This window comes from Hirundo rustica, chromosome 3, assembly GCF_015227805.2.
Source record: "Hirundo rustica isolate bHirRus1 chromosome 3, bHirRus1.pri.v3, whole genome shotgun sequence".
NCBI lineage: Eukaryota > Metazoa > Chordata > Aves > Passeriformes > Hirundinidae > Hirundo > Hirundo rustica.
Genome location: NC_053452.1, coordinates 11925256 through 11952942, shown reverse-complemented (window position 1 = coordinate 11952942; position 27687 = coordinate 11925256). Strand labels below are relative to the sequence as shown.

Below are 27687 nucleotides of genomic sequence, written 5' to 3'. Positions count from 1 at the left end.
AAGAAAGCACTAAAACGCAGCTTGAAGGAGCATAATCACCGAGAATGTTTGGGATATAAAATAAATGTTACTTACAGATGAGCCACTCTTTCTCCTTTCAGAGGAGGCAGAATGTTCCCAGAGCCAATCAGGCAGTTGTGCACAATGGCAAGACACTGCTGCACATCATCTCTTAAGCCAAGAGGAAAACCTGGTTACTTATCTGTTAATTGCTTGAAAATACACAAATTACAAACCACATCTTTTTTGTGAAGTTTTATGAAAGCTTTTTCTTTACTTGCATCAGTTCTAAACCCGGGAGGAAGCACTGCAGAAATCAAGCCAGGCTTTTTTGAGACATCCTAATTCATTTACTATCGTGGGTTAGCATAGTTCTGTTTTCTGGTTATAGAGAAATGTGAAATGTTTTTCCCTGCCAGGACCGTGGAGCGGTTTTGAGGGGGAGGACAGGGACCTATGAGAAAGCTAGCCAAGATACTGGCAGCTACTTTGACCAATAAGGATGCCAATGCGACTTCGGAAAGGACATTTAAAACTAATCTGCTGCTGATCATCTCTCTCTTGCTTTGGAATCAGCCATGAGGTAACATTGGAGGCGGCTGGGCCGGGCCCGGGTTGGGCCCTGCTGCCCCTCTGGGTGGCCGGGCCGGGCTCAGCCGGGCCTCTGAGGGCCGCTGCCCGCATAGAGGGGGCCTGGGCCGGCTGAGCCCCTTTCCCCTCCTTGCTGGCAGGGAAGAGGGGCAGCTGCAGTTCAGCAGTGCTGGCCACGTGCTCGGACCGTGGCAGAAGGGGCCAAAACATGGCCCAGCTTAATCGCTGATGGCAGGGGAGAAAGAAAGCCTGCAGCTTCATAACAACTTTAAGCTGAGCCACCCTGGATGAGGCCGAGGGGTGGAAAAACGGACATCTACCAGCTTCCTCCATCAGCACAACTTTGCATTTTCTTCAGCCTCATGCAGCCTCGGCACTTGCACGTGGCCCTTGCAGGCCCGGGCAGATTTAAACCTTTCCTAGCAACATGGAACTCTTAAAGCACAACTCTTCCTTGAGAGAAAGAAGAAAGAAAACAGAGGGTACCTGGAACAGACACCGAATGAAGTCAGTGGATTAGAAGTGAAAGAACTAATAATATTGGAATAGGATTGAAGAAGTGGACATTTTTCAACTGGACTTCTCTGGGGTAAGCTATGGAGAAATGGACTGTTCTTTACAGCATTTTAGTGTTGTTGGGGAAAATGCTAATTCTGATCAAAATTAAGGACTGATGTAATTGAGATTTAATTGAGCCCCCCCCTTTGAAGCCCCCGCTTCTGGGTTAAAGGAAGGTCTCAGCCTTTGAGACAAAGATGATTCTAGACTAGAAGTATTTATAAATAGTACCCCAGATACACTGAGCAGCTTTGCTGATAGAACATCACAGTCTGCAAAAACTCTGAGTGGTAGCAGATGTGTGACATTCAGGAGCCACTGGGTTACTTTGTTTTGTAGCAAGCATCTCCATGAAAACCCTAGAAAGACTCTTCTAAAGTAATGAGTGATTATGTCTAAATAGTGAAACTGACTGAAAATCACAAGTTGTGTCTTTCTATGTTGTTTAATAAGAAAGTTAATAGTTTGTAGGGGGAGAGAAGAGTGTTTTAAAGTTTCATCCTGTTTTAATTTAAGTTTTCTTTTACTCAACTTTTTTTTCATTCTTTTAGCGTGTGTTAATAAAACTATTTTTGCTGATTTTTAAGCTTAAGCCTGCTTTGCTTTTTCCCCTAATCTCTCCCTCCCACAGAAAAAGAATAAATACTAAAACCTCTACAGTTTACAAACCCCGATATTTAACTTCATTTTCTGGAAAACATGGGAGACTCTGTATTTCAAAACCGTGCAGGTAAGATAAACTAATGTGAAAATTGCCTTGAAGAATTTTATCTAAATCTCAGATATAACTTATGAAATAACTCATTACTCCAAGGCCAAGACAATTCCTTCCCTCCATGGGGAAGATGAGGGAATACTTGAGGAGTGAATATTTTACAATCTGAAGATAAATTAAAATGCAAAATGTGAGCAATTTCTTTCCTGTGTTACTTTAAGGAAATTTTGATGCTATCTCAGCTGAAGTAGGAGCTTTGGAAATCTTAAAATAACATCAAAGTGCAACATTATAGTATTTTCCTCTTAATTTTTGTACTGCCTGTATGGCTGGCAGTAACTACTAGGAATAGATAAATGCACCTTCTCCATCCTACCTGGACATTTCCAGCTCTCCAAGTGCATAGAGCTCCAGCCTGGTGAGCTCAGGCTGCAGGAACGTATCCAGCAAATAAAAAGCAAAGCTTATTTCCTCTGATGAAGGAACGTGCCACTGGATGTCCAAGTTCCACAGGTCACCTGGTTTACCCCAGTCCTGCAGCAAATAAAGATGTTCCTTATTAATCAAGATACTTGAATTGTGTTCTTAAAAACCCCAGCATTTAATATGCTGAAAAAAGCCCCAAACACATGTGAACTAACTACTGCTATAAAGTAGTAATCCTGTCAATTCCAAGAAAAATACTACCACCATAAAATCTAACAGAAATCCCAATCCTATATATGTCTATGCATACCTAAAAAATAACACATATCTGAAAGCACTAACAGGAAAAGGACTTCACGGGTCTAATTGAAATATAACTTAATTATTCCTTTGACTGGATATAAATTCAGACGCATTCTTAAGAACAACTCAGACTTTTCTTATTCCCATAGAGAACAGCAAAATCATTGTGATTTTTTTTCAGTTTCAGAGGAGGAATTTAAAATAATTGTGTGATTGTTGGTTTTTTTGGGGGTTTGTTGATTTCTTTGTTTTGTTGGGGGTTTTCGGTGTTTGGCATTTAGGATATTTTTGTTCATTTTTAAATTATTAACTGGCCCCAATGGATGTCCCATCCATCAGTTACAAAACTGGGCTAGCTTTCAGTAACAAAGAGATTATCTGCAACTGGGAATTACGCAAAGCAAAATGCTGAAAAATATACTGAAGCAGGCCAGCTGAAAATTGTTGCCTTTAAACTGGAATATTGATAAATTGACCTTTAAGTCTTAACAGCAAAGCACATGACTTCTGACAGTTTCAATAACTTTTAATATTGCCACTTCTGCTTTCATTTTATCTCAAGCTCATGGTAGAATAATTATTTGTCATTCTGCTGACCTGTAAAACACCACATCTCCTTGCTGTGTATTAACTTACTGTCGTTCATGTAATCATGGTAAAAAACACACATCACAAACCACCAGTACGTCATATAAAACTATTCAAAACTATAAAACCACTCAAACAACAGTCAGTATTCATTTTTGTTATCAATATACTTTAAATTAATTGTCATTTGCTCTATATTTCAAAGCCCAAAGCATCACTTTCCATTGCTGCTACCACCGTCCGGAAATCGCCAAATAAAACCATAGAGCGTATGACTGCTTTTTTCAGAACAAAACAAAAAAACAAAACAAAAAAAAATAAACCAACCAAAACAAACAAAACCAAACCAAAACCAAAACCAAACAAAACAAAACCACCAACAAAAAAAAGTCAAATCCTCTAATCCTAAATAAATGAAAGTCCTTGCCTTGATAGGAAAGTATTCAGAAAGAGGCTTGTCAAAGCCACCTGGCACACTGCAGTACTCTGTGGGGTAGATAAGTGTAGCAGAACGAAGAAGATGGTGCAGAAGGTTACAAGACAGAATGTAACCCTGCTTACAGGTTAAGTGTAGAGTGCGCTGCAGTATCTTCCCAAACTGCTCCCTGTACAGTAGCAGCTTCTTGCCATCCACTCGAGTGATCTGGGGGCACAGAGAGAGACATTGCAAACATCAGTCTGCTCCTGCAGGGCCGGACAGGGTCACACTGCTCAGTCCAGCTGCACCAGGCTCCACTCTCCAGCTCACACTGAATTTGCACGTGAACTGATACTTCCACAAGCTGCTGGAAAAGTTTCAATGATGCCAGCTTGACCCCGTCTTGAATTTTCTAGAAATACTCCTGTATTTTCTTAAATTAATTTAAAAATATTTCTATTTGCCAAAAGCTTCTTAGGTTTCTCCCTGCATTGATCCCTCCTCTTTCACCCCCCCCAGTAACTGCTTTAATTCACTCCACATGCAAGGCTGTGTTTATTTCCTTCAAACAACAGCCACTCATGTTGCATTCAAAGTTAGGTAAAAAGCAGAAGCTCTCCAGTGCCATTCATACAACATTTACATTGCTTCAGTAGAAGTTTTTGGTTTTTTTCTCCTTTCAGGGACATTAAGCAGGATTCAGTGACACACAAGCATGAGAAGAATGTTTGCTGGGAATACCTCTGATAAAAGCTGAAGATTCCAGAGCAGCTCCTTATCTAGTTCTTCATCATGTAATACATCATCATCTAGAGGAACAAGGGATAAGCACTCCTGTCACCACACTGCAGCCAAGGTTTCCAAACAAGTTGCATCAGAATCCAGATGCTTCCACCCCAAAATCTAACTCTGAACCCTCCAACTGACACTGCACCCGTGTCCACCTGGAAGTCACTTTAGCCAATGTACCATCCTGAAATTGAGGAATGTCTGGAGACATTTCAAACTGCCACTTTTATAAGGAATTGTGGTCTTGCAACCTGACAGATTTTGGCCTTGAAATTATACAATTGTCATTTCAGGGTTTTTTAGAGAGAATAATGGATTTGTCCACTGGCTGAAATTAACTTGTGGAAAACACCCGGAAGTTTTAGATATTCTTTTCATGACTAACAAAAATCAACCCAAAAGCAAGCCAGTAACACTGAAAATGTTGGAAACTTACTGCCTGTGAGGTGAGTTATGACGTTGCAGCAATGTGGTACAAAAAGCTTCAAGGACTCCTCGGGGCGGCACTGCAAACAGCACCACAAAAAGTTCATTTTAAAACAAAATGTCTGAGGGAATTCAGCACACACATGGATGAACATCAAGGCTAGACTGCATCCCAACTCTAATTCAAACCACAGTCAGCCTGACTTCATGATTTTCAGTCAATAAAACCTAAATTTAACATGTGCAAGATAAATACTGCATAAATTATTGCTGAATATATATCCTGAAATATTGCTATATGCAACCAGCCAATTTTAGAAGACGTAATATCAAGAGCCACCTGTATTGACAAGAAAAAAAATATAGATATTACACAGGAAACAGCAGCAGCATTAGCTATTTTCTTTTTCACAGAGGGAGTGAAGTTAAGAGGATTTTCTCTCACTTTTACTGCAGCTCGGCACATATCGGCAACCATTCGACCAGCAACTCTTGTCTCAAATATATTTGAAACAGCAAAGTTAAAAACCTTCTCCAAGGCAACCTAAAAATGAGGACAAAAAGATGGAGGTTGCTTCTTAAAGAAAAAACAAATTAGGTATCCCAAAATGTTTGATGTTACACAGACGGCACTATGTCTACACAACCCTCTGTTCTTTTAAACCAGAAACCCACAATTCACACAGAAAAAAAACCAGGATAGAGAGACAGAGAAAGCAGCTCTGTGGAAAGCCTGAAATGTTCTCTTTGGGAAGAGAGGAGGTGGATAACTCTTGATGACTAATACAAGTTTAGGGTGATTCTCAAAAATTACACAGAAAATATTTTCCAGGAATAAGTCAAAGGCTGATGACAGAAAAACTTATTCCACGTGTCACAGTGCACAGTGAAGGAAAGCCAAGACATCCCTTAGTTAACAAATTAATAGGGAATTAAGTAGCAACTATTTAAGTAGTTTTAAAGCAGGTTATTTCCACCCAACACCTTGCAAGGCTGGCTCAGCTATATAAAATGTAGATCCTATGAATACTTTAATAATGGACAAACAGGAAAAAGACAAATTAAATACTTAATGACAATGAAGAATTAACTTAAGACTTGCATTTACCAAAAGATTCCAAACAAAAATCATACCCAAGCACCAATGTTCAAAATGTACAAAACCTGGCATCTCCAAGCGTATATTTATTTAAACAGAAATATGGTAACCCAAACTCCAGGGAAAAAACCTGTCCTGTAATAACCTGGATTCTCCACCCTCTCCCTCTGAGTTATTTTAATCCAGGTAATTTTTCTGATCCCATTAATCACACAGCTCCTTGAACAGCCTCTTTGGCCCAGTTGGAGAAGCAGCAAAGAGGGGGAGAGGAAAGAAACAAGAGCTTGGGTGGGTCAGTATTATCAAGATATGAAAATCCACAACCTAAACTGATACAGGGATAAAATAAACTGTTGGAATGATTTCTTCTTGTGTTTATCATCGCTCCGCAGGAGAGTAGGGATGTAAATAAAATCATGAACCAAACTGACATGAATTCAAGCTGTCCCCTCAGCCCTTTCCTCGGTTAAATGTGGGAGTTCACATTCACAAAAGGAAGAATTTGAATGCACTAGTTGTTGTCGACCCAAAATTAAGTTTCCTAAAAGAGATGAAAAGCACATGTTCTACATACCTTAAAGATATCCTTTGAACACTGGGTAAGGATTGTACTGAAAGTAGAGGAGAGGCCCAATTCCACCAGACTCTCCAAATGAGTCATTTTCTCTGTTTCAGTCTCCTCTCTGGTTTGTTCTAATGTGCTGCTCTCTATAAGTCCAAAACACCTACACAAATAAACCCAGTAAGTGCAGGGTTAGTAACTGAAACTGGAAAGTTTTATAAAGTTCTTCATGCCAAGCTTTCCTCTATCCTTAGTTCACTCACCTATCCATAAACTGCAGCACAAAATCCTCAAATTCAGCAGATGCTGAGCATAATTCTCTCTCCACCTACAGTTTTCCAACAAAGGAAACACACAAGGTTGGCTTTTATTAAGGAGACGAAGTTTATTTCCTACATTATTAACTACTTCCAACGTCCAAGTGAGAACACCCTTCAGTGCATTTCCCACCATACAGGCTCAAGTGCTCCATGAAAGAGTCATTACGTGCTCCAGACACTGTCCTATCCCAACTTCCTGGCCTGGATGTGTACCCAAATAACCTTTCTGATGAAATCAGGTCTGCCTCCATGGATACAACCTTTGGCCTCACCACTGATCTTCCTTCGCAGCAGGAGGTCAGCAAATGCCAAGGGTGCTGCCAGACCTGCTCTCCTGGCAGAGATTTACATTAAATATTCACTGAACAAACTCCTCTTTATTTCTGAAAATGCAGCTCTGGAGCAATGAAATTCACCTTTTAATTTGGGCAACCTGCAGCTCCCTGAGCTACAAAGTGTCCCAGGAGCAAACAGGTGTGGTGCTAAGGGGGATACGACTCACTGTCTAATGCCATTACTGTCTCTTGACTGGAAGAGATTAACAAGTATCTGGACAGAAAGCAATAGAATCTCAATCAGGGAAGGGAAGCAGGACTTTAAAGAGGAGCAAGGGTTTCTTCAGGAAGTAAACAGCCCCAAAAAATAAAGAAAAAAAAAATCTAATGCACTATTTAAAATAACTACAGGGTCCAACATCCTCATCAAGGCAGGGAAAGCTCCAAGTCAAATGACACCACACAGGGCCCAGAGCAATTTAGTTTTGACATAAAAACATTAAATTGCCTGAACTTAACATTCTCTACAACAAGCTGTGACTAAGAGCCATTGCTAAAGCCTATTTGCACACTGGTATCAGCCCCACTGATAGAAACAAAGAGGATTCCTATCTTTGCATACACTGCTAGAAATTAAATTGAAAACCAAGTTACAGATTTGTTTTTACACCAACCCAGCACTCTTACCTCTGAAAGATCATCTCTTTCTTGCAATACAGAAGAACAATCTACTAAAGGCACCAGAGTAGAAAATGTTGCAATGAACTGGAATGTAATCTGTTGAGAGGTACAAGCAGCTCTTTAATGAGTGTTATCGTATCTACACATTAAAAAGCTTTTACACTTAAGGTACAGGATCTCAAGAAAATTATACTAAAAGCAATCAAAAAAAATCCAGAGCTCAATTCTTCCACCTGAAAACTTCAACAGCTATTTCAGATTTAATATATAAAACTTAATAGACAGCACTGTAAAAATAGTCTCAATTTTAACCTTACTCGTTATTCTGTGCTGAACTTTAAAGCTACAAATCCCCAATATTTACTTTGTTGTAAGTCAATTAATATGACTTTCTGAAAACATGGACTCTTATAGTAATATAATGAAAACCCAGTGATAAAGGGCTTCCTTTTGATCTTAAAAGACTAGGAGTATTTGCTAGTAGCTGTGGAGAAGCTATTTAATCTTGTATTTCAGAACAGCCCAAAGAGTCAGTACAATGCTTATCACAACCACTTTGCACTGTTAAATGAGCCAAAGAGACTTGTAATATTGAATTTCTAGGAATAAAATTGTTCAAAAGAAAAAAGGCTGATAAATTCTGGACACAGGAGTTACATGCTTTCAGAAAAATCTAAAAATATTTCTATATAAATTATAATATTAGTTGGTTGGCTGGTTATCTTCTAAAAAAAGGCAGTATTTGTACACTCACCATGCACTTGCTGAAGTCGTTTGGGTCCACCCCAGGCAAGGCTCTCATCAGCAGAGGCAGCATGTGCGTGGGACCCTCGGGAAACCACTTCCCCCCAGACACCAGGCTCCGAGCTACTCCAATGACACAGCTCAGCGTGGCTGTGAGCTGATGAGGCTCTGTCAGGGTCTCAAGTGCAGGGTATGTTCTGCAAAATGGGAGGCAGTCAGATTGGCAACAGTAATATTTCTAAAGCCTTCAAAGAAAATAGAAGTGGACTGCACATGGTATTTTCTGCATTAGAGACAAAATAGATTTAATGTTTCCAAAACTGTTTTCTCATTCATTTTCCAAAAGATTTAATATTGTTATGTTACAATGTTCCTTCAATTGGATCAGTGCTATCCACCACCAGTTCAGGATTAAAGAACTTCTGAACAGCTGCAGCACAGGAATTAAGAGCTGCCTGTGCTGCAGCATCCAAAGCTACCATGATTTCCCTGTTTGGACTCGGAGGCAATGCCAGCTCTAAGGTTCTTGTGGCAAACATGAAAGCGTGCCTTGGTTGCTTCTAAACAGAGAGGGGACCTCTGACTTCATGTTACATTAAAGTCCAGACCACTTTATCAAAACCTGGGAAATTACTGTGATTTTTCATTTTCTTTTTAAAAACACTTAACACTTTTTAAGCAAACTACATAACAACACTTCCTGTCATTACCAACAGCCTCCAGTTCAGACAGGAGTCACAGTGCAACCCCTGCCCTACATCACCCAGAGCACAGCTCACCTAAAAAATCTGGAACTGCAGCCAAGCCAAACATTCCAGGGATAGTTTGAACTACAGAGCAGACGTTGGGTCTGCTCTCAGAACCGAAAGGGCAGCCCTACCCATCACTGCTGGGCTTGGGACGTTTTGGGGAAGTGTGGATTTATTGAGTTTTTACAAACAGCTGAGTCAAGGAGGTGCGGAACAGGGGAAGGGCTCTTCAAGCAAACGCACTGCTCTGCTGTTTTCCTAAAGTACAAAGGGCTGCATAGGGAACACAGATGGCAGCCAGGAGGAAAGCTTTCAGTGGAGCAGGAAAGAGCACCATTTTCCTTTGGGAATTTCAGGCACCAAGGCATTAGAAATAGTACAAACCAAGTATTTCACCGGGGCACATGGTCTGGCAATCACAAAGTCAGCAATGCCAGTGATTTTAAACAACCTGTAACACGCTCTGAACCAAACAGAAATATAAAATATATCCTTACTGCTACACAATCATCCCGTGTATCTGGAACCTACCAGGTGGCTTATGAATAAAGGATGCAAAGTTGCTTTTCCAACTGATCCACCCACTATTTGATACAAAATGCTCCCAGAAATGCAAGCCACCTGAGGACTGCCTACCCTGTCACAGCACACAAGCTGTCAACAGCTCCCAGAACTATGCCACTTGCCAGGTGTTAAAAAAAAACAACAAAACAAAACAACAAAACAAATTGAATTAAAAAAATCGAGTTCTCCCTTGCTCCCATTCTGACCCAGGTGATTGCTCAGGAGGATGTATCAGCACCTCCTCTCACTGCAGGCACTCACTCAGAGCAAGCAATTAATGTATTATTTAATATGACTGCTTTTCCTATTTATTTCTTTGGAAGGGCACACGGATGTTGCAACGTTCCTCCGAAACTTACTTCTCAAGTACAGGTGGAATTACTAATTCAGGACGCATCAGTGCAAGGTTCTGCAGGGCTTGGGCAGCCTCCAGGCTCCCAGTTTTGCTGAACATTGCCAGGAGAACAGGCTGGATGATGCACTGCACGAAGTCTGTCACATCCTGGTCCGTGAGTTTGTGGCTCTCAGGGACAGGAGTTAACCAGGTCACCTTCTTGTAGCGCTCGCGGTGCAGCCTCCTCACCACACCACTGGGCAGCCTCTGGAGCAGCTTCATCAGTTTGTTCTGGGAACAGACCAGAAATGCTGGTCAGTGGCTTGGCAGCAGCACAACCTGAGCTGCCCGGGGCACAACAAAAAATGAGTAAGGCAAGGTGTTGGAGTTATACAACCACAATAAAGAAACACCCAGTAGAGCTCTAAAATATAATGCTCACAATTTGTTGTTAAACTGAATTTCCCCAAATGAAGTTCCCACAATTACAATCAGTAATTGTGCTGCCAGAACTGTGCCTTATGATTTAATGAGTCACGAAAATCACATAAAATGATACACTCAAGAATCAAGATTATTTACGTAATTAGGACATCTTTGGGAGCATTCTCTGCACATTCACATGTAAGAGAACACCCTGCTCAAGAACAAGCTCCCTTGGCACTGCTGTGACCAGCCTTGCTGTTTTAATCTCTATTTTCCACCAGCTATCACAGAGAGGTTCTCACATTCTTTAACAGAAGATTCCTCTAGTTACACCATCCAAAAAAAGTGTTTCAAACTAGACAATGTATTAAAAATCCTTTTTGCTTTCTTTAATAGAATCACAGAATGGTTTGGATTGGAAGGGACCTCAAAGCTCAGGCAGTTCCAAGCCCCTGCCACGGGCAGGGACATCCTCCACTAGGCCAAGCTGCCCCAAGGCCCATCCTAGATTTTTGTAACTTGGAGGCAGTAGGTCAGTAAGAAAAGAGCCACATCACACAGGTAATACTTATGGTGTGTGTCAGCCTCATTTCAAGTGCTGACTTCTTTTTCCTGGCTATATCTGAATCAGATGTCTTGTTTTGGACCTCCGCAGTGACATGAGAATAGGACTATGGTTTGAATGATAGTGCAATCGTGGATCTTGATAATCCAAGGCTCTAGGCACCACACATCAACAGGCAATCTGGACCACACAGGGCTGACAGGTTGAAATCCCGGCCAAATTCTTGTCTTGCCACCCAAACCACTTGACTCACCAGCCAGCGCCCGTTATTTGAGGGATGGTAAAAAGAGGCAATGCCATTGAACAAGCCAGACAAGTGCTTCTGCACCAGCTTACTTGGTCCACCCTGAAACAAATCAACCACAGAATTTTATCATGCAGACCAAGATAAAATGAACAGGTAAACAGCAGCACGAGGCACAGATGTGTTCTACCCACAGCAAGACCTCAAAGCAGCAAATCACACTCCATCCTCAGCTCAGTAGTGACAGCAAATTGTCTCCATCCCATCTGCCGAGATCACACTAAAACAGGTGCCTGCTCCTTTCCCAAATGCCACAGGCAGCAGCTGTGACACAAACCTTTCCAGCCCCATACCACACTGACAGTGGAACGATGGACTTGACAATATAATTTGGGCAAAAAAGCCCTAAACCACACTTCTGCAGTGAGCTCAGCAGAGCAAATATTCATCTTAAATATGTATTTAAAGCTTTACATTCACTTTTGTTTCATTTTATGAAGTAGTTACTCACCATCATGGCTGTGATCCACATGACTGCATGTCCTACATCGTAAGCATTTGTTAGGAATCTTGGAACAACCACCTGATTGCTTCCCACTGGCAGATTTAAACTCCTCAAAATCCTAGTAAAAATCTGACAGGAAGAAAAACAAACATTAATAAATTAATTTTCTAATCCAAAGGTGTTTTAAAAAAACAAACCCACCAAGCAAGATAAGTAAGGGATATCATGAAATGAGCACTGTTACCTTTGGTACATATGGATCCCAGTCTATGTACCCAATGTTGTCAGTGGCCAAGCGAGCAAAAAGATTGACTAGATGCTGAAAACAACCAGAAAAAAGGGAACATTGATTAGAATATATTGAGGATAAAAGATGCAAAGCCCTCCAGCTACATCCTATACACAAGATAAAAGCTACCCATGGCATGAAAAGCACATGGGAAGGGAGATTTCATTCCATCAGAACCACCAAGACATGTTTCACTGGCCTAAAATAGCATTTATATAGAGACATGGAAGAAAATTCCATCAACTCATCCATCTAACTTTTCCCAATATTTAGCTGTTTAGGACAATTAGTTCCTGCAGGATCCATCCTACTCAGTGTGTGCTGCTGGCTGTCACATTTGTGTGCTTTGGTTTAAACCCATCAGTGGCTTGTAAAGGTCACAGGCATCAGCTGTCAGCTGGGAGGGCAGTCTGTGACTGCCCATGAAGAATTAGACACTCCATCACCAGAAGACAGCCCCAGGAGGAGTCCAAAAGAGAACTGGAAGATGTCCTCAGGAAAAACAGTTATCAGGATTGGAAAAAAAAAAAAGGAGATGAAGCCTCACTCTTGTATCCTGATGATGAAAAGCACATCACCCACTTTTAGGAGGTTCTCTGTATCAGGAAAGACCTGCCAGGTTCTTGGTGCTTCTATCAGTATTTTGAAGCAATGACAAAGTCAAAAGGAAGGGCCTTAAATAATCATGCCTAAATCCAAGACACATAGCACAGAGGAGCAGGTCACCTCTCAGGCTGAAGGACGTGACAGCTTTGGAAAACCCCCAAGTTCAACTCAGGACATCAGACACAGCCTGAAGACAAGGGTTACATTTTCTTTAATGATCTGCCTTTTTCATTTGGTATGAGGAAATGCCCACAGAAAAAAATCCTTACTATGCACACAAGGAATTGATTCCGCAGCTCCCCTTCAAACATCAAGTCTAACTCCTGCCAAAGCAAGCTGAGGAAAAGCTTGCAGCATACAGAGGCTTAAACTGGATTGCAGAGTCAGAACCCGTGTGTCTAATTATCTGCATCCCAGCCTGATGGAATGAACCCGACTTTAGGAAGTGGACATGACAGAAAGGCAAACAAAAAGTGAAAGCTTTGGGAAAAAAGCAAACAAACCGTCAGAATACAGTGGAAGAGCGAAAAAAAAATATCAGAGACAACTTGTGAAAGAATGCTGATGATTGTTTGTTACACAGTTTGACAGAAACAAACTAAATCATGATATTCAAGTGCAGGCTGTCACAGTTCTGTCAGAAGGAATAGACAGAATTATGATTTTTTTGCAGGGGGGGAAACTATCAGAAAAACGCAAAAGTGAACACAGAATCACAAAACCAGCTTTGGCATCACCAGTGTTTGAATCTGGACAACTGCCAAGTGCTGCTCCCAAGGCTGCCTCCCTGGATTTGGGACAGAAGACAGGAAGACCCACAGCGACTTGGGAATCAGCTTTCTCCTCAGACACAGAGAAGTTCTCCTTGTGTATCCAGGCAGGAGATTAGTAAAAAGAGCCAGATGGCCAATGAGCTTATGTTCACACTGAGCAGGGAAAAAAACTGGGGATAGGCCAAGTTTCACTGCAGCAGAGCCAAGGCACAGCTCAGCTGACGCCAGCAGCACCTGAGCTGCTGCAGGGGCTGCCTCCAGAGGGAGGTTTTCATTTCCCAGCTTTGGATCTCCTCACGAGACAAGCAGTAGGGGCACACAGTACACTGCAGACTATGTGCCTTGCAAGTTACAGCCCAAGGGAATTTTTTGCCAAGGGGAGTACAGGCTCTTTATTGCATCTCAAAGTCAACAGAAGCTCATTGTAGTGAAGGCAAAATGTCACCACTCAAAATCAGCGACCACCCAAGATGTATTAAAAGACAGGACAGAAGTGTAATTTCTAGAAATCACAACTGTACTTTGCATAATTCAAAGTATTAGCAGGCAGTCTGGAAAATGCCAGCACACCCAAGGCTGGAATGAAAAGCTGCCTGAACTGGCCATTAGACAATGTTCACCAAGCACAACTGCAGTCTCATTTATTTAGACAGTAATTGCTCGCTAACAATAATGAAATTATTGTCTCTGCTTTCTTGTACTAGTTAAAGCAGAAGGGAAAAAATCCATTTATATCACTGTTTGGCTTCAATTTCTTGGAAGCACATTGTAGGAATATTTAAATGAGGATTTCTCTCAGTGCAGGTGAAAAGCAAAATACTTACCCCTTCCCACTGGGGAAGATTTTGAACTGAAACCCAAAGGCCTATAAATTCATCAAACCAAAGCCTGAAAGAAAACAGAGGCAAAATATTTTTACATTTTTATTTCTAACATTGAGAAAGCAGCTCTTTCACTGAATATTTATCCCTCACTTTGCCGGCTGGTTGCAGGGATTCACCTGTCCCTAAATTCATTCAGCAAGAACAGGGATCATCGCTTTTATCAATTTGCTGCTCACAGCATATTCCCAAGTCTGACTTTTAGTCCTTGGTTTTTTTTCTTTATGTCTCCTCTGACTCTTTTTTGGGCCCCCTTTCACACATCTGTCTCTCCAGGAGTTTCCTTATCTACCTCAGCTCTGCCATCCCAACACAGGTAAACCAGATAAAAACAAATGGCACTTCATCTCACTCTGCCTTGTGCTGTGAAATTTGTCCCTTTTGATCAGGGGTCACAAGTACCATCAGCTCCCTCTCTGAATTCCCCTGAGGCCACGGATGCACACCTTCCACACCAGTCCCTGACTTCAATGCACCTTTACAAACTCCATTAAATTCAATTTAGTTTGATTTGCTGTGTACTTTGCTTAGTAGGGAAGAGGGACTAAGATTCCTGCAGGTTACAAAGAGGCAGGTTGACCTTTTTTCCTGTCTTGAACTCCTGCCAAAAATGCTGCTGAAAGCCACCAGTGACTTCAAATCAGTAAAAGATGGTTCCTTGCATTTGGAACAGAGCACTCCTCAGTGACACCTACTTGAAACCCTTGTGGTGAAGTTCAGGAGGAAGGGTGGTGGGCAGGAAGAGCTCGAAGTAGGTAATGGCCTTCTGCATGGTCACATCAAAGGGACACATCAAAGGCCTCCACTCATCCAGCATCTCTGCAGTGGCATCTTCTGGGAAATACCTGAAAACAAGGCAACCAGTGAATATACACAGACTTGGCTTTAAAGCTGGGCTCTTTTTAAGCATATTGAAAGCTAGCTAGTAATTTGTCATAAATGTTTGCTTTAGAGTAAAACCATGTGTCCAGGGACCATAGGCAGGGAGCCCTCACCTCCAAAACCTTCACAAAACAGAGGTAAATCAAGGACATTGTGGTGCATCATTTTAAGAGCACCAATTAAAAAGATTCTTATCTTGTTGAACCAGAGAAGAATCTGTACAATGCAAAACCATTTCACTGTAAAGGCCGGTCCAAATCAAACAGCTATTACTCACTTTTGATGCAATATAAAAAAAAAAAATCACATCAGGCACAAGGATCATTTATAGAAACATTACAGGAACACTGGTGGTTTCATTTCTTTTAAAACACACTAAGTATACATGCAATGCAGTATTTAAAATGCACATTAGATACATTTTTTATACACCAGAATTATTGCAACAAAGGCTGTTAAAAAGGAAAAAGAAACCCCACAAAAATCTCTACCCTCCACCCCAAACTTGTAAACAGTAGCCAAGCAATGACAGGCAAAGTGGGGTCTTCTAAACACTTTTCCCCTCCTTCCTAAATTAATACTAAAGATACAAAAAAAAAAAAAAAAAATTATAAAACAAACACTTACGGTCTGCAGCTCTTCACGAGTGTTTTCAGAACACTTTCAACAGCACTGAAATGAGAAAAGGAAATGTTAGGAATAATATATTACTAAGTTTCAGAGACAGCATAAAATAAACAGCCATTTGCTGACCTTTCCCTCCAGAGCTTAAGATAATATTGATGCAATTAGATGTCTTCTTTGAACATGCATTAGCTAATTGCCTTCTCCAACTGTAACTATTAAAATTGCTCTGCTCAACTTCTGGTCCTATTTTTTATATACTACTCCGGTATTTCTTGAATTTAAATGAAGAATTACTATCATTTCATGGAAGTGACATCCTGCATTTTGTCCACGAACAACCAGCAAAGTGACTTCTGGGGGAGATGAAAACTTAGGAAAATGGGTTTGTGCAATTCATAAATATTTGTAAGATAAATAAAGGCAATTTGTTGTTTTTAGGCTTCTAACGCCACATTTGTCCTTTTCAATGTGGTTTTGAGCTTTGTCCAGTGGTTTTAAGAAGAAATGAATTGTCTGCAAATCAAAGGGTTATTTCATTGGAGTCCCTCCCAAGCAACAGCTGATTTTAAAAGTGATTTCATCCACAGCAAGAACACTTATTTGGAAATCATTTCAACACCTATTGTCACCTATTGTCACAGGATGCCATCAAACCTTTAAAAAGACTAAATCTCAGAATAAACTCAAAGAATAAAAGGGAAGGGTAGCACAGAGTGATCAACCAACTGCAAGCACAAAGCTAGGAAATTGTCACGTTCTTTAAACCTTCCATGTATTACACAACCACCTCAAGACTAACTTGCACTTTTACCCAAAAACCTTCCCTGAAAAAAAAAAAGAAAAAGTTCTGGCAGAACAAATCCTTACGTATTTTAGATATGCTTTCTCTAGAAACAGAAATATTGCACCCTTTCATTCATCATCCCAAATGCATGTTAAACAATGCTTTTCTGCTCAGAAAAAGATGATGCAAATGTATCACCTTTAGAATTTTACCAAGGTAAATTAATTTTGAGACACACAAATACTGAACATGTACTATTGTCTCTCCAATCCTACACAAAGTAAACTCATCCCAGGAGTTTACAGTCAGGAGAAATAAAAAAAAATGGATAAATCACCAAATCCCTTCAACACTCAACACAAGCCAGCAAAAGCCCACTCAGGCCTCAGAGCACTGCTTCAGTCAAACTGTGCCCTAGAAGATGCAAAATTATGCACATTTTATGCAACAGTGACAAATGCAACTCAGGACCTCTCCCAGAAAGAAAATTTCAAGCTGACTGACTCTAAAACGTGGAAAGGCCAAGCAGTCATGAAACAAAAAAACCACCAAACTCTGCAGGAAGCTCAGGAATATTGTCCTTGAAGGAGTTAGAAAAAAAGATAACAGTTGTTCCAAGAGCAGATAAATAAAGCATGAACCAGCACATTCCTTAAGAGCATTAAAAATTCACATGATAAATGTTTGGGTGACAAAAACAAACAAGCTCTCCCCACACTATCACTCCACTCAAGTCAGCTCTCACAGGAAAACCTGAAGGACAGGAATTTTAACAAACACTGAGGCCAGAGATCAACAAATTTTTTAAATTAAGGGGGTTTTAGTCAGATCTCAGCGCCTGTCATTGTGAGAGAGCAAAGGAGAAAGATTGGGATGTTGTCTCCTCTCTTTTGATTACAAATTTAGGAAGGCAGAAAACAAAAAGCAACAGCAAGACAATTTTATACCCAAGGGACTTCCATTCAAGAGAGTGTTCAAGAACAGCCCAGCTACAGGAGACATCCTGGAATATTCCCATTAGGGGACTCGAAGAAAAGACAGGACAATGCAGCTGGGGAGATACATTAAAGAACACCCAGCACCACTTAACACCTACCACTGTTATCTTTTTTTAGCACTACAGGATTAATTTCTTCTTTAGGAAAGGGTATGATGATACTGATTTGCAAATTGTTGGGTTTTTTTCCCCCCCTGCATTTACAGAGAGAAACACATTTTAGTTAAAATTACTAGCGCATAAAATGAGAGAGCTGACTATTACATTATCAAAAAGCAGTAAGAAAAAATTCAGTTTTTCAGGAGAAGGCCCGAAGGTAAAGTCTAATCCTGAAGTGGACACTCCACCACTTAAATTTAGACAATGGAAAGAGCAACCAGCTACAGTTTCACAAATTATTTTAGTGATCTTCCATCTAGAGTGAGCCATCCCTCACTGGATTAGTACAACTAAGCCCTTATTTCTAAAAAAAAAAAAAAAAAAAAAATCAAACAAAGCAAAACCCCACTGCAATCCCACTGCCACTTCCACCAGTCTTCTGCATCTATCATACACCAAAACTCCTGAGACTCTTTCCCTACAAAAATTCCCAGTGAACTCTTGACACGGAATCTCTTCACAGCCCCAAGGTTGTTGCTGGGTGGATTCTCCAGAAGCCATTACCTCACTGCTAAAGCACTTTCCACAATTTCATCGGATTTAAGAGGAAGGTACCTTCACTCTGTAAGGTGCTCCTGCTCCAATGCTGATTTTATCCACAATCACAACAATTACTCCAATGGAAAATTAAGCTCTCATTTAAACCCCTGAAATATATTTGCTGGTGAAATTAGTGAGAACAGAGCCTCAAGAGCCACTCCACACACTCTGCCTGGGTCCCCAATTAGCAAGGCTTACATCCAGTGCGACATTCTCATAACCAGTGGTGTCAGGTTAACATTGGCCTTCCAAATACTATTATTTATGCAGAGAATTCCATCTGTGTGACAGTGTTACAGTCCAACAGAACATGCAGAAGGGACATTGGCCAGAGCTCAACCAAAAAAAAAAAAAAAAAATCATTCTTACCACCTATGTAATACATTAAGCACAAATGTTTTAGGTGAAGACCAGCCTGGTTGATATGAACTGAATGTAAACAAAAATAAAATTCAATTAAAACAGGAGATAAATTAAACATCTACAAATCAGCTTTTAAAACCTTGATTTCCACCAAAAAGATTCCCCTCAAAAAAGGATGAGCACTGTATGAGAAGCAATCGCACTGCATGGAGAGTCTGACATGGAATAAAGTTAATAAAAGCTGAACGCTTCAGTCAGATCATCACAACAGAAATCTTCCCTCCGGCTTAACCTCCTTTATTCTCCTGGAAAACTTCCCTCCCCACTACACAGTGAACAGTTACTCAACACCATCCCTCCGGAGCCAGGTGTGCAGGTACAAAAATAAAAAAAAATAAAATAAACCTAGAAAGGCTTTGCTCTTTCACATTTTACCTACAATTACCAAAATAATTCAAATTAGCAAACTGATTTTTTTCAGGTACACAGCCACAAGAGAAATTCAGCCTGAATTGTTCCATATATTTCCTGTTCATGTTCCTTATCAGCAACAGGATTTTCCCCTCAGGAATCAGTGGCAGTGCTTCGGTATCATTCAGAAAATTATTCTTTTAAGAACAAATGAAACACTTTCACCTGCATTTCTTAACATAAAGTTTCAATTCAACCAAAGATAATGCATTATCCATGTGCTATCTTTTATAGTGTGTAATTTATAGAGCAGGACCTTCTCTGACTGGGATAATTATGAAAATTTTAAGTCTGAAAATCTGACAAATGGAGAAGGATTGACAGTGAAGAAAAACCAATGAAAACAAGCTTTCATTTTTAAAATCAGCAGAACATGTCTAAAATTCTTCACTGGAGAAAAGAAATTATTTCTCTCTATCATGGCATCACTTCAAGTAAATACATCATTTTCCTATAGAAAATAATTCACTTTTCTTGGAGTGCAGACTGATTTATATTTGGATTCCAGATCCTGGGAATGATTACAGGACAAATATTGAATGACAATACCTTTTTTATCTTTTCCCCCACAGCTTTACAACTTTTGTGTTATAGAAGTGAACAGCATACATTTAAGCTTAGTACTTGTGCTGGTTTTGGCCGGGGTAAGTTAATTTTCTTCACATTATTATCCATCTTTAGCCACAACCCACAAGTTTTCTACTTTTACCCTTCCAGTTCTCTCCCCAGTCCCACCAGGAAGGGCAGCATGTGGGGCTTAGCTGCCAGCTGGGGTTAAGCCACAATGATACTGTGAAATATTTCGCACCAAATTTATTTAGCTGTGGGTTATCACTCAAAAATAAATTGAGCAAGACCTCTGTTTCAATGTATTTAAAAATTAATCACATTCATAAAGAAAGAAACAGCATGACAAACACAAGCCACAGGCAGAAGGAGACACATGATTCAGTGTCGCTGTGCATGCAATTATTGAAAGGTGCCTCCCGAAAACAGAAACAGAATAATTCCCTTGTATCAAATTCCAGATATTAAAAGCACATTACAAAGTGCTTTAAAGCAGGTACTAATCGAGTCACATCGAGTGTTTTAAAATGTGAACTTACTTGGGAAACCAATTTAATCCCAGATGTTCTGTTTTGGAGTACAATATCCTTTCCAACATTTCAAAGAGCGGTCGCCATGGTAACTCTAAATCATCCCTGGAAAGCAGTTCCTTTTTCCTAATGGGAAATAAAACACCAAGCACTTCAGGATTCAACACTGACATGGACACACTGCACATTAGAATACCCCCATCTCCGTTCCCAATTTGGCACAAACTGCAGGAAGGCCAGGCAGGACCAGGCTGGCCTCTGGCAGCCTTCAGCACAAGTGACACTGCCAAGATTTTTCCTGACTAAGTGAAATATACATTATTGAGTCATGAGCCAGTTTTCACCTTCTCCTTAGATGAGATTCAGCCTTAATTCTTGGCTCTATGAGCTGTTTGGTTTTCCTGATGGGGGAAAACTGGCATTCTTCCACTTTCAGTCCCACTCCTAAAGCTTGGAATGGCGTTTGCACATTAAAGAGAGCCCTTTAACCACCAGTACTGTACAGGGCGGATAAGTTAAGTAACCCGTAAGAACTCTGCCACATGAAAGGTACAACATTGAGCAAGAGATCAACTGTTCTCAAAGTTTCCAAAGTCAGCAGAAATCTCTACTCACTTTAACAGGTTGATCAGAAGGCGTGCAAATCCTTGCATCATGCTGATTTCCAGCTTTGGAATTGTCACCAACTCATACAGTAGTTTGATAAACAGCACGTGATCCTCCCTGCTGAATTTTCTCCCATATAGTCGGATGTATCTGCAAACGAAACACAAGGGGAATCAGCAATATTTTAAAACACCCCATTTTATCCAAGAACTGAGCCAGATTTGCTGTTTAGTGAAACAAAACTAAAGCTTCGTTCTCCGGTCCAACAAGTAAGAACCTGAAGACACACACCAAAGGAAGATTTACAACCGCAATTGCAGGAAGAAAAAGAATGACCAAATAAAATTCACAACCCTCTAAGATTCTACAAACACTCTAACCTCACGGACAGGACACAATCCAGAAGCTAAAAAAACAACCCAAAAAGTATGAAGCCAAGCCCAAATCCAACAGCTTCCAGTAAGGATGAACAATTGATTTAGACACTGAGCTTTGCCTAGTGGTGTGTCCCACTACCTTCAGCAAGGGCAGATCCCTCAGACTCACTCCAGAAGAAGCGTTTGCTGGTTTTAACCTAAGATTGAAAAAAAGAAAAGTTTCAAGTCTTGAAAGATATTCTGCACCAGCAAAACCTATATAAGGTTTTACTGGTGCAGAATACTTATATAAGGCTATATAAGGTGCCAGTAGAGCACTTTAGGTGTGGCACAACTGTAAATTACTGCTCACTGGGAGGCAACTTCCCTTTTTATTACTGGTCTAAATATTCTTAAAGATTCATAAGAAAGCTGCTTTCCACTCCCTTTTCCTGTCAAGTTCAAGGGGGAATGTTTACATTTGATGGGCAGTGTTTTCACTAGTGTTCATTTCAACAAGTTGTACTTTACTTTAAACACAGAAGGAAACAAACAAAATACAGGATAACCCACTTTTCCACCACAGGAACCTAAATAATCCGGATTGGCCAGAGACACTTCCTACCTACAGAATTACACCACCAAGAGCTGAACACCTACACTTTTCACATGCCTAAAAAAGACACGCAAAAAGAATCCTCAGGGAAAGAAAAATGGGTGAAACATGTATGATTACAAAAACAAAAAACCAAAGACAAACAAAAACCCCAAACCAAAAAAACCAACCAACCAACCAAACAAAAAAAAACCCAACCAAAAAAGAAACTGCAGAAGCCTGGAAAATAACTTTTAACTACAAAGAAACACAGAGACCTGCTGGGGGTTAAATTTTCCTGTGGAATTTTTCCCCCCATAAGTTGCTAGGAGTCTAAATACTGATGCTTAAAAGAGTGCTCGCCCCGTACAAAGAAGTGGATCACTTAGTTTAGGGGGAGCGAGGGGAAAGCCTCCCGGGAGCTGAGGGCGGGGGTTTTTTTGGCTGCTCGGTTTTCCGGGAGGAGGATGGTCGAGCGGCGGCTAGCGGCGTGAATTCCACGGTTGGCGGAGGGGTCCGGTCCATTTCGTCTGCCGGAGCGCCCGGGAGCTCAGAGCTCTTCGCCTGCCCTGCTGGATCTGGGTCAGCCGGGTCCAGCCGCCGTGGCTTCTCCAGCACTGCTCACTTTGTCTGCCGGGACACCCCTCCTGCCTGCCGGGACACCCCTCCTGCCTGCCGGGACACCCCTCCTGCCTGCCGGGACACCCCTCCTGCCTGCCGGGGACACCCCTCCTGCCTGCCGGGGACACCCCTCCTGCCTGCCGGGGACACCCCTCCTTGCCTGCCGGGGACACCCCTCCTGCCTGCCGGGGACACCCCTCCTGCCTGCCGGGACACCCCTCCTGCCTGCCGGGACACCCCTCCTGCCTGCCGGGACACCCCACCGTTTCCAGCCATCAGCCCCAAGTTTCCAGCGTTTCGGCTTGGTGCTCTCGGGGTCCCGAGAGATCAGACTGCCCGGGACTTGTGAGACAAAGCCCCTCGGGGTTCTTGGTTCTGTTTATTATTATTGCTGTTGTTGTTTGTCTGTCCTGCTATATTTACTAGTAAAGGACTGTTACTCCTTTTCCCATATCTCTGACTGAAAAGTTTTTTTTTTAAATCTTCCAAATCATAATAACACAGAGGGAAGGGATTGGAATTCCCCATTCCTAGAGAGGCTCGCCTCTCCACAGCAGATACCTGTCTTTTCAAATCAAGACAAGATCCAATTTATCTGCCAGCATTGCTATATATAACTGAAAATAAAATGTTTGGCTGGTTCTCCTTCGTGACATTTGCTAACAACAGCTCTGCTACACAAAATGCTGTTTAATTAAGAAAGGAGTAAAGTACACGGAAACATGCTGAACACAAAGATGTTACTATGCCCAAGCAGCAGGACTTGATGCCAAATTGCTCCCATATTTTACAGCTTCTTTATGGAGGAGGGAGGCAGAGCTGAAAGGGGTCAATTATTTGTATTAATCCAGCTGAGCATTAAGGCAGTGGCAGAAAAGAAATACTTCTAGAAAGGGGTGCTCGGCCTTTTCCTCAAGATAAAACACAAAAAATCTGAGAACTGCAATATTTTCAGGATATTCCTTCAGAAGGGATGAAATATCACCGTTACTAAATAAAAGAACATAAGCAGAACTTCATGAACCCTGAAGGATGTCCTGGGGCTAATCAGACAGATAAAGTTCATCACAGAAACGGTGTCTCTTCAGGATAATTCGGTTATTATAATTGTAGAACTAAATTGTTGCAAAATAAAAGATAAGACTTCTGAAAGCAGATAATACTACATTGTGATGATACCTGGAATCTTAAATCCACTGCCTTTTTGATTCCTTTGAGGTTTTAAGAGTTCTTATCCTGCAAAAATGATAAAATTACTATCCTTCATTGTTCAGCTACATGGGAAAAAAAACCAAAACCCAACAAATAAAACACACCCACACAACATAAAAAAACATGATCAAGAAATGAAAATTCTGTTTCCAACTCAAGCTTTTCTGTACAGAGCACAGGGTCTCTGGAGATTACAAAAAAATTACCCCAAATATAAAGCCAATTCCCCAATCTCAGAGTGCTGGGTATCCAACCTCTCCCTCCACAAGTACAATAGGCCTATTTTTAGGAAGTGTACTATCATATCATGCGGCCATCCTAAGCTGCCCTAGAAAGTTGGCTGCTCTGCTACGGTTAAAAATTACCTCTCCTCCAGAAGCTGAACAGCACACTCTCCTAAATTCCTGGCTCTCCAACTGCACTTCCTAACACACAGGACAGGATCATGACTGGTTTAAAGCTCAGTTTTTGACAAATGATGTGAAAAGCAATGAATCACGCTCAGCAGGACTACTTAAATCACATGTACATGTACACAGCACACACATCCCTCACGCAGCCAAAGAAAGCTTCTGTTTCCCTGATAAAGATGAGAGAAAGATGTCAAACGTGACTTTTATGCAATAGTGATTAAAATAATTGGCAAAGTCCCACCGAGACACTTCCACCCTCACTTTAACTTTGTGTCCTGTCATTCTCCTTCCAAACAGTTGAGCTGCCTTTTTTCCACACCTTACAGCAAGACAGCTGAATGTCATTTTATAAGTCTACACCTGACAAGAACATAAAATAACATTGCCAGGGACAGCAATTGAGTCCTTCATCTTCCCACACCCCTGACTGCTGGAGCAGAAAGCACAGAAAGGCATTTGTGTGCATTTGCCTGGCTGCAGAGTTAACTCCATGCACAGTAACCACAAAATGTCCACATTATATTAATACGTTCGTGTATTGACTATGTTTAGGGTTTTTTTTTTAATTTTTAGATGAATCTATAAATCATGAAAGAGGGAGAAGTTGAAACAATGTATACTGCTGACCTAAAGACCATAAAAAATTATGGAGCAAGACCAGTTAAGCAAATGATTTTGATGTAACCTGCTTTTCCCACACATGCTGTGGCAAGCCGAGATTCACTCTTCTGCTTTCACAACTGGTTAGTATTTTACAAGCTTTTACCAGACAAAGCTGGAGGAATCTTGGAGCAATTATTGCAGATTTAACTGCCACTCTTTGGGGCAAGTTTTACTTGATTCAGAAGCCTCATCAAATCAGAAGTTACTCTCCTCACAGGAGAGGAAGTTCTCTCACCACAGTCCACACACACATCCCAAAAGAACCAGGTGTCACCACAGAAAATGACCCATGAAAGAATTATTCAAATTAGCTTACAGACATTATGTCGGATAAAGTCCTATTCTGCCTCTTTTCTGTCCCCCCCCATTCAGTTTGTGACATCAGACAGCTGAAACATCTGGTCTGAAGATAAGTATGTGCAAGTCATGGTTCTAGCTGTGTGGGGTATAAAAATACACAATTCAGCTGTCACCATGAATGAGTACTCAAATTTTTAATTTAAAAAAAAAAAAATAAATCTTAGTTTCACTTTCATTCTCTCCTGTGGTATAGAGTTGTAAAAAGCTGAGGAGGTTTAACTATGCAGGTGTATCATCTGCATGCCACTGTTTGCTTTGCTCATTCGTATGTACACATATCCCAGTTTGTATTAACATTTGTATTTGTACAATAAATAGACATAAATTATTTCACAGAATACTGCAAAAATTCTGGTCTTTGCAATTCAGACATTGGCAACAAACCTAAGCAGCCATCATGCCATTATGAAGATTCTGAGCATTTTCTTTTTATTAAGTTTATCTTTTTTCAGATGGGAAAAAGGGAGCAAGTGAATTTGGAGATGAGTCCCTGACTGTCAAGAGACAATAGAAATTGCATTTTATTGTCACGAACACCACAGAGCTGGAAATGTTTTATCTATCTACATCTGAACTTTCGCTACAGTATTTCACAGAATGATAGAATGGTTTGGGTGGGAAGGACCTTAAAGCCCATGCAGAGCCACGCCCTGCCACGGGTAAGGACACCTTCTACTATCCCAGGTTGCTCCAAGCCTCATCCAGCCTGGCCTTGGACACTTCCAGGGATGGGGCAGCCACAGCTTCTCTGGACAGCCTCTGCCAGGGCCTCCCCACCCTCACAGGGAACAATTCCTTCCCAATATCCTATCTAACCCTGCCCTCTGGCCGTTTGAAGCCGTTCCCCCTTGTCCTGGCACTCCAGGCCCTTACAAATAGTCCGTCTCCATCTTTTTGTCTGCTCCCTTCAGGTACTGGAAGGCCACAATTAGATTGCCCCGGGCCTTCCCTTTTCCAGGCTGAACAATCCAGATTCTCTCAGCCTTTTATCCCTAGAAGTACTTTGTCATGTCAAACCGAGCAGCAGCACATCTCTAACATTAACTACACCAGCTTATTTTTTACACCAAGCCCACTGTTTCCTTCTCTGCCCACTCCAAACACACTCAGAGCCTCCCTGTATCTAAAATCCCACAAAGAAAATCTCGGTACTAACAGGCATCAGACAAGCTGCAAACACTCACAACGAATTCAAACTTCAAAGTGTAGGTGGAAAACCACAAATTGGAGCCTGCTGACCTTTCTGTGATTCATAAAGCAGCACAGCAGTGGTTCCCAACAGGCCAAATTCACTGCCCTGGAGCCTGAAGTGGTAACAGCAATTGCTATTTACAGAGTGAGTAACAGGGAGGCACACTTTGAATTAATTGCTGTGCTTGTTCAGCTAAACCTCGTCTTTCTCACAGTAGGGACTCCTAAGTTTACTTCAACTCGATGGCAAAAAGGAAGTTCCACTACAGGTATAGGCAACAGGTACCGCTGAAACCAGCATGAGTTAGCAGATGGTTGAGGGGGGTGGGAAGGGAAGCAGTGTTGAACTGGTTCCAAGCAGGTTCAAACTGTCACATAACACAAACATGTGAGTCATTTTGCAACCACCACCGTAATTCTATCTAAGACTGCCTCTTGGGAACCAGAAAGACGCTTACATTCCGATACAGTCGTATCTAACAGGCTTCGACTGATACATGTATATTAAATTCTCAATTGATATTATAAAAAGAGGACTTATGAAAGGAGAGAAGTTGTAAGTAAGTGAAAGTTTCAAAACGGTCGGTTCAAAACACACATACCTTGTTGTTTTTGGCACACAGGAAACACTGTGAAGGCACGGCGTTCAGCAACAAACATGACAAACGTCCACAGAATTTACTGATTGAAGCTACGGAACTCACTGTCATATGATGCCATATCCAGTGCCAGAGTGACCCGAATAAAATAGGGTCAAGTGTACTTCGTAAAATTCACGAGAAGAAACCTATGTAGTACTCAGTGCTATCTATGAAATCACTACGAAATTTTTATCTGTATGACAACCACCACGCCAGCTTACACAGCACGGCCAACATCAGCATAAACTACCCCACGCAAGAGTACAGCCAAGATATCAAGGGCACCGGCGGTGTTTACACAGTTTTAAGCCAGAATTTAATCCTGCCAACACTGACCCAACAAATTGCCTGTGTTGAGAAAGACTTCGTGTCCCTATAGCAGAAGTTACACGGAGATTGTATCAACCACAACTTGCTTAAGAAGGGGAGAGGTGAAACAGGTGGCCAAACAGGCATTAAAAAGTATACATGTATTAAAAATAAAAGCACGAATTAGATGCACAAGCGCTTAACTCGTAGAATTCGCAAGTTTCAGAGGTGGCAGGCGAGCTCCTGCGGCCGGAGCCAGCTTTGTCCCCGTTTCCGATGTGGAAGCGCTGGCCTTGTGTAAGGCACGGACGGGACAGCGGCCGGGAGCCCCGGCCCGGCCGGGCGCCAGCGGTTCCGTTATGCGGGAGG

General features: G+C 41.3%; 1 protein-coding gene across 2 annotated transcripts in view; it reads right to left on the bottom strand.

Moving 5' to 3' along the window:
- The window catches only part of PSME4 (proteasome activator subunit 4), a 47393-nt gene that overhangs the window by 19376 nt on the left and 330 nt on the right, over nt 1-27687 (bottom strand). Inside the window, exons 2-21 of one of the 2 annotated variants that reach the window (XM_040057877.1) lie at nt 20967-21107; nt 20361-20477; nt 18790-18849; nt 15941-15985; nt 15127-15276; nt 14375-14438; nt 12127-12201; nt 11889-12011; nt 11387-11479; nt 10168-10433; nt 8506-8692; nt 7758-7847; nt 6739-6803; nt 6488-6638; nt 5260-5358; nt 4825-4894; nt 4341-4408; nt 3609-3824; nt 2241-2398; nt 76-171 (exon numbers count right to left, since the gene is read on the bottom strand). In XM_040057877.1, coding sequence (XP_039913811.1) covers nt 76-171; nt 2241-2398; nt 3609-3824; nt 4341-4408; nt 4825-4894; nt 5260-5358; nt 6488-6638; nt 6739-6803; nt 7758-7847; nt 8506-8692; nt 10168-10433; nt 11387-11479; nt 11889-12011; nt 12127-12201; nt 14375-14438; nt 15127-15276; nt 15941-15985; nt 18790-18849; nt 20361-20477; nt 20967-21107 — 2334 coding nt within the window. The remainder of the gene's footprint in view (nt 1-75; nt 172-2240; nt 2399-3608; nt 3825-4340; nt 4409-4824; nt 4895-5259; nt 5359-6487; nt 6639-6738; nt 6804-7757; nt 7848-8505; nt 8693-10167; nt 10434-11386; nt 11480-11888; nt 12012-12126; nt 12202-14374; nt 14439-15126; nt 15277-15940; nt 15986-18789; nt 18850-20360; nt 20478-20966; nt 21108-27687) is intronic. The other variant, XM_040057878.2, reaches the window with a different exon arrangement.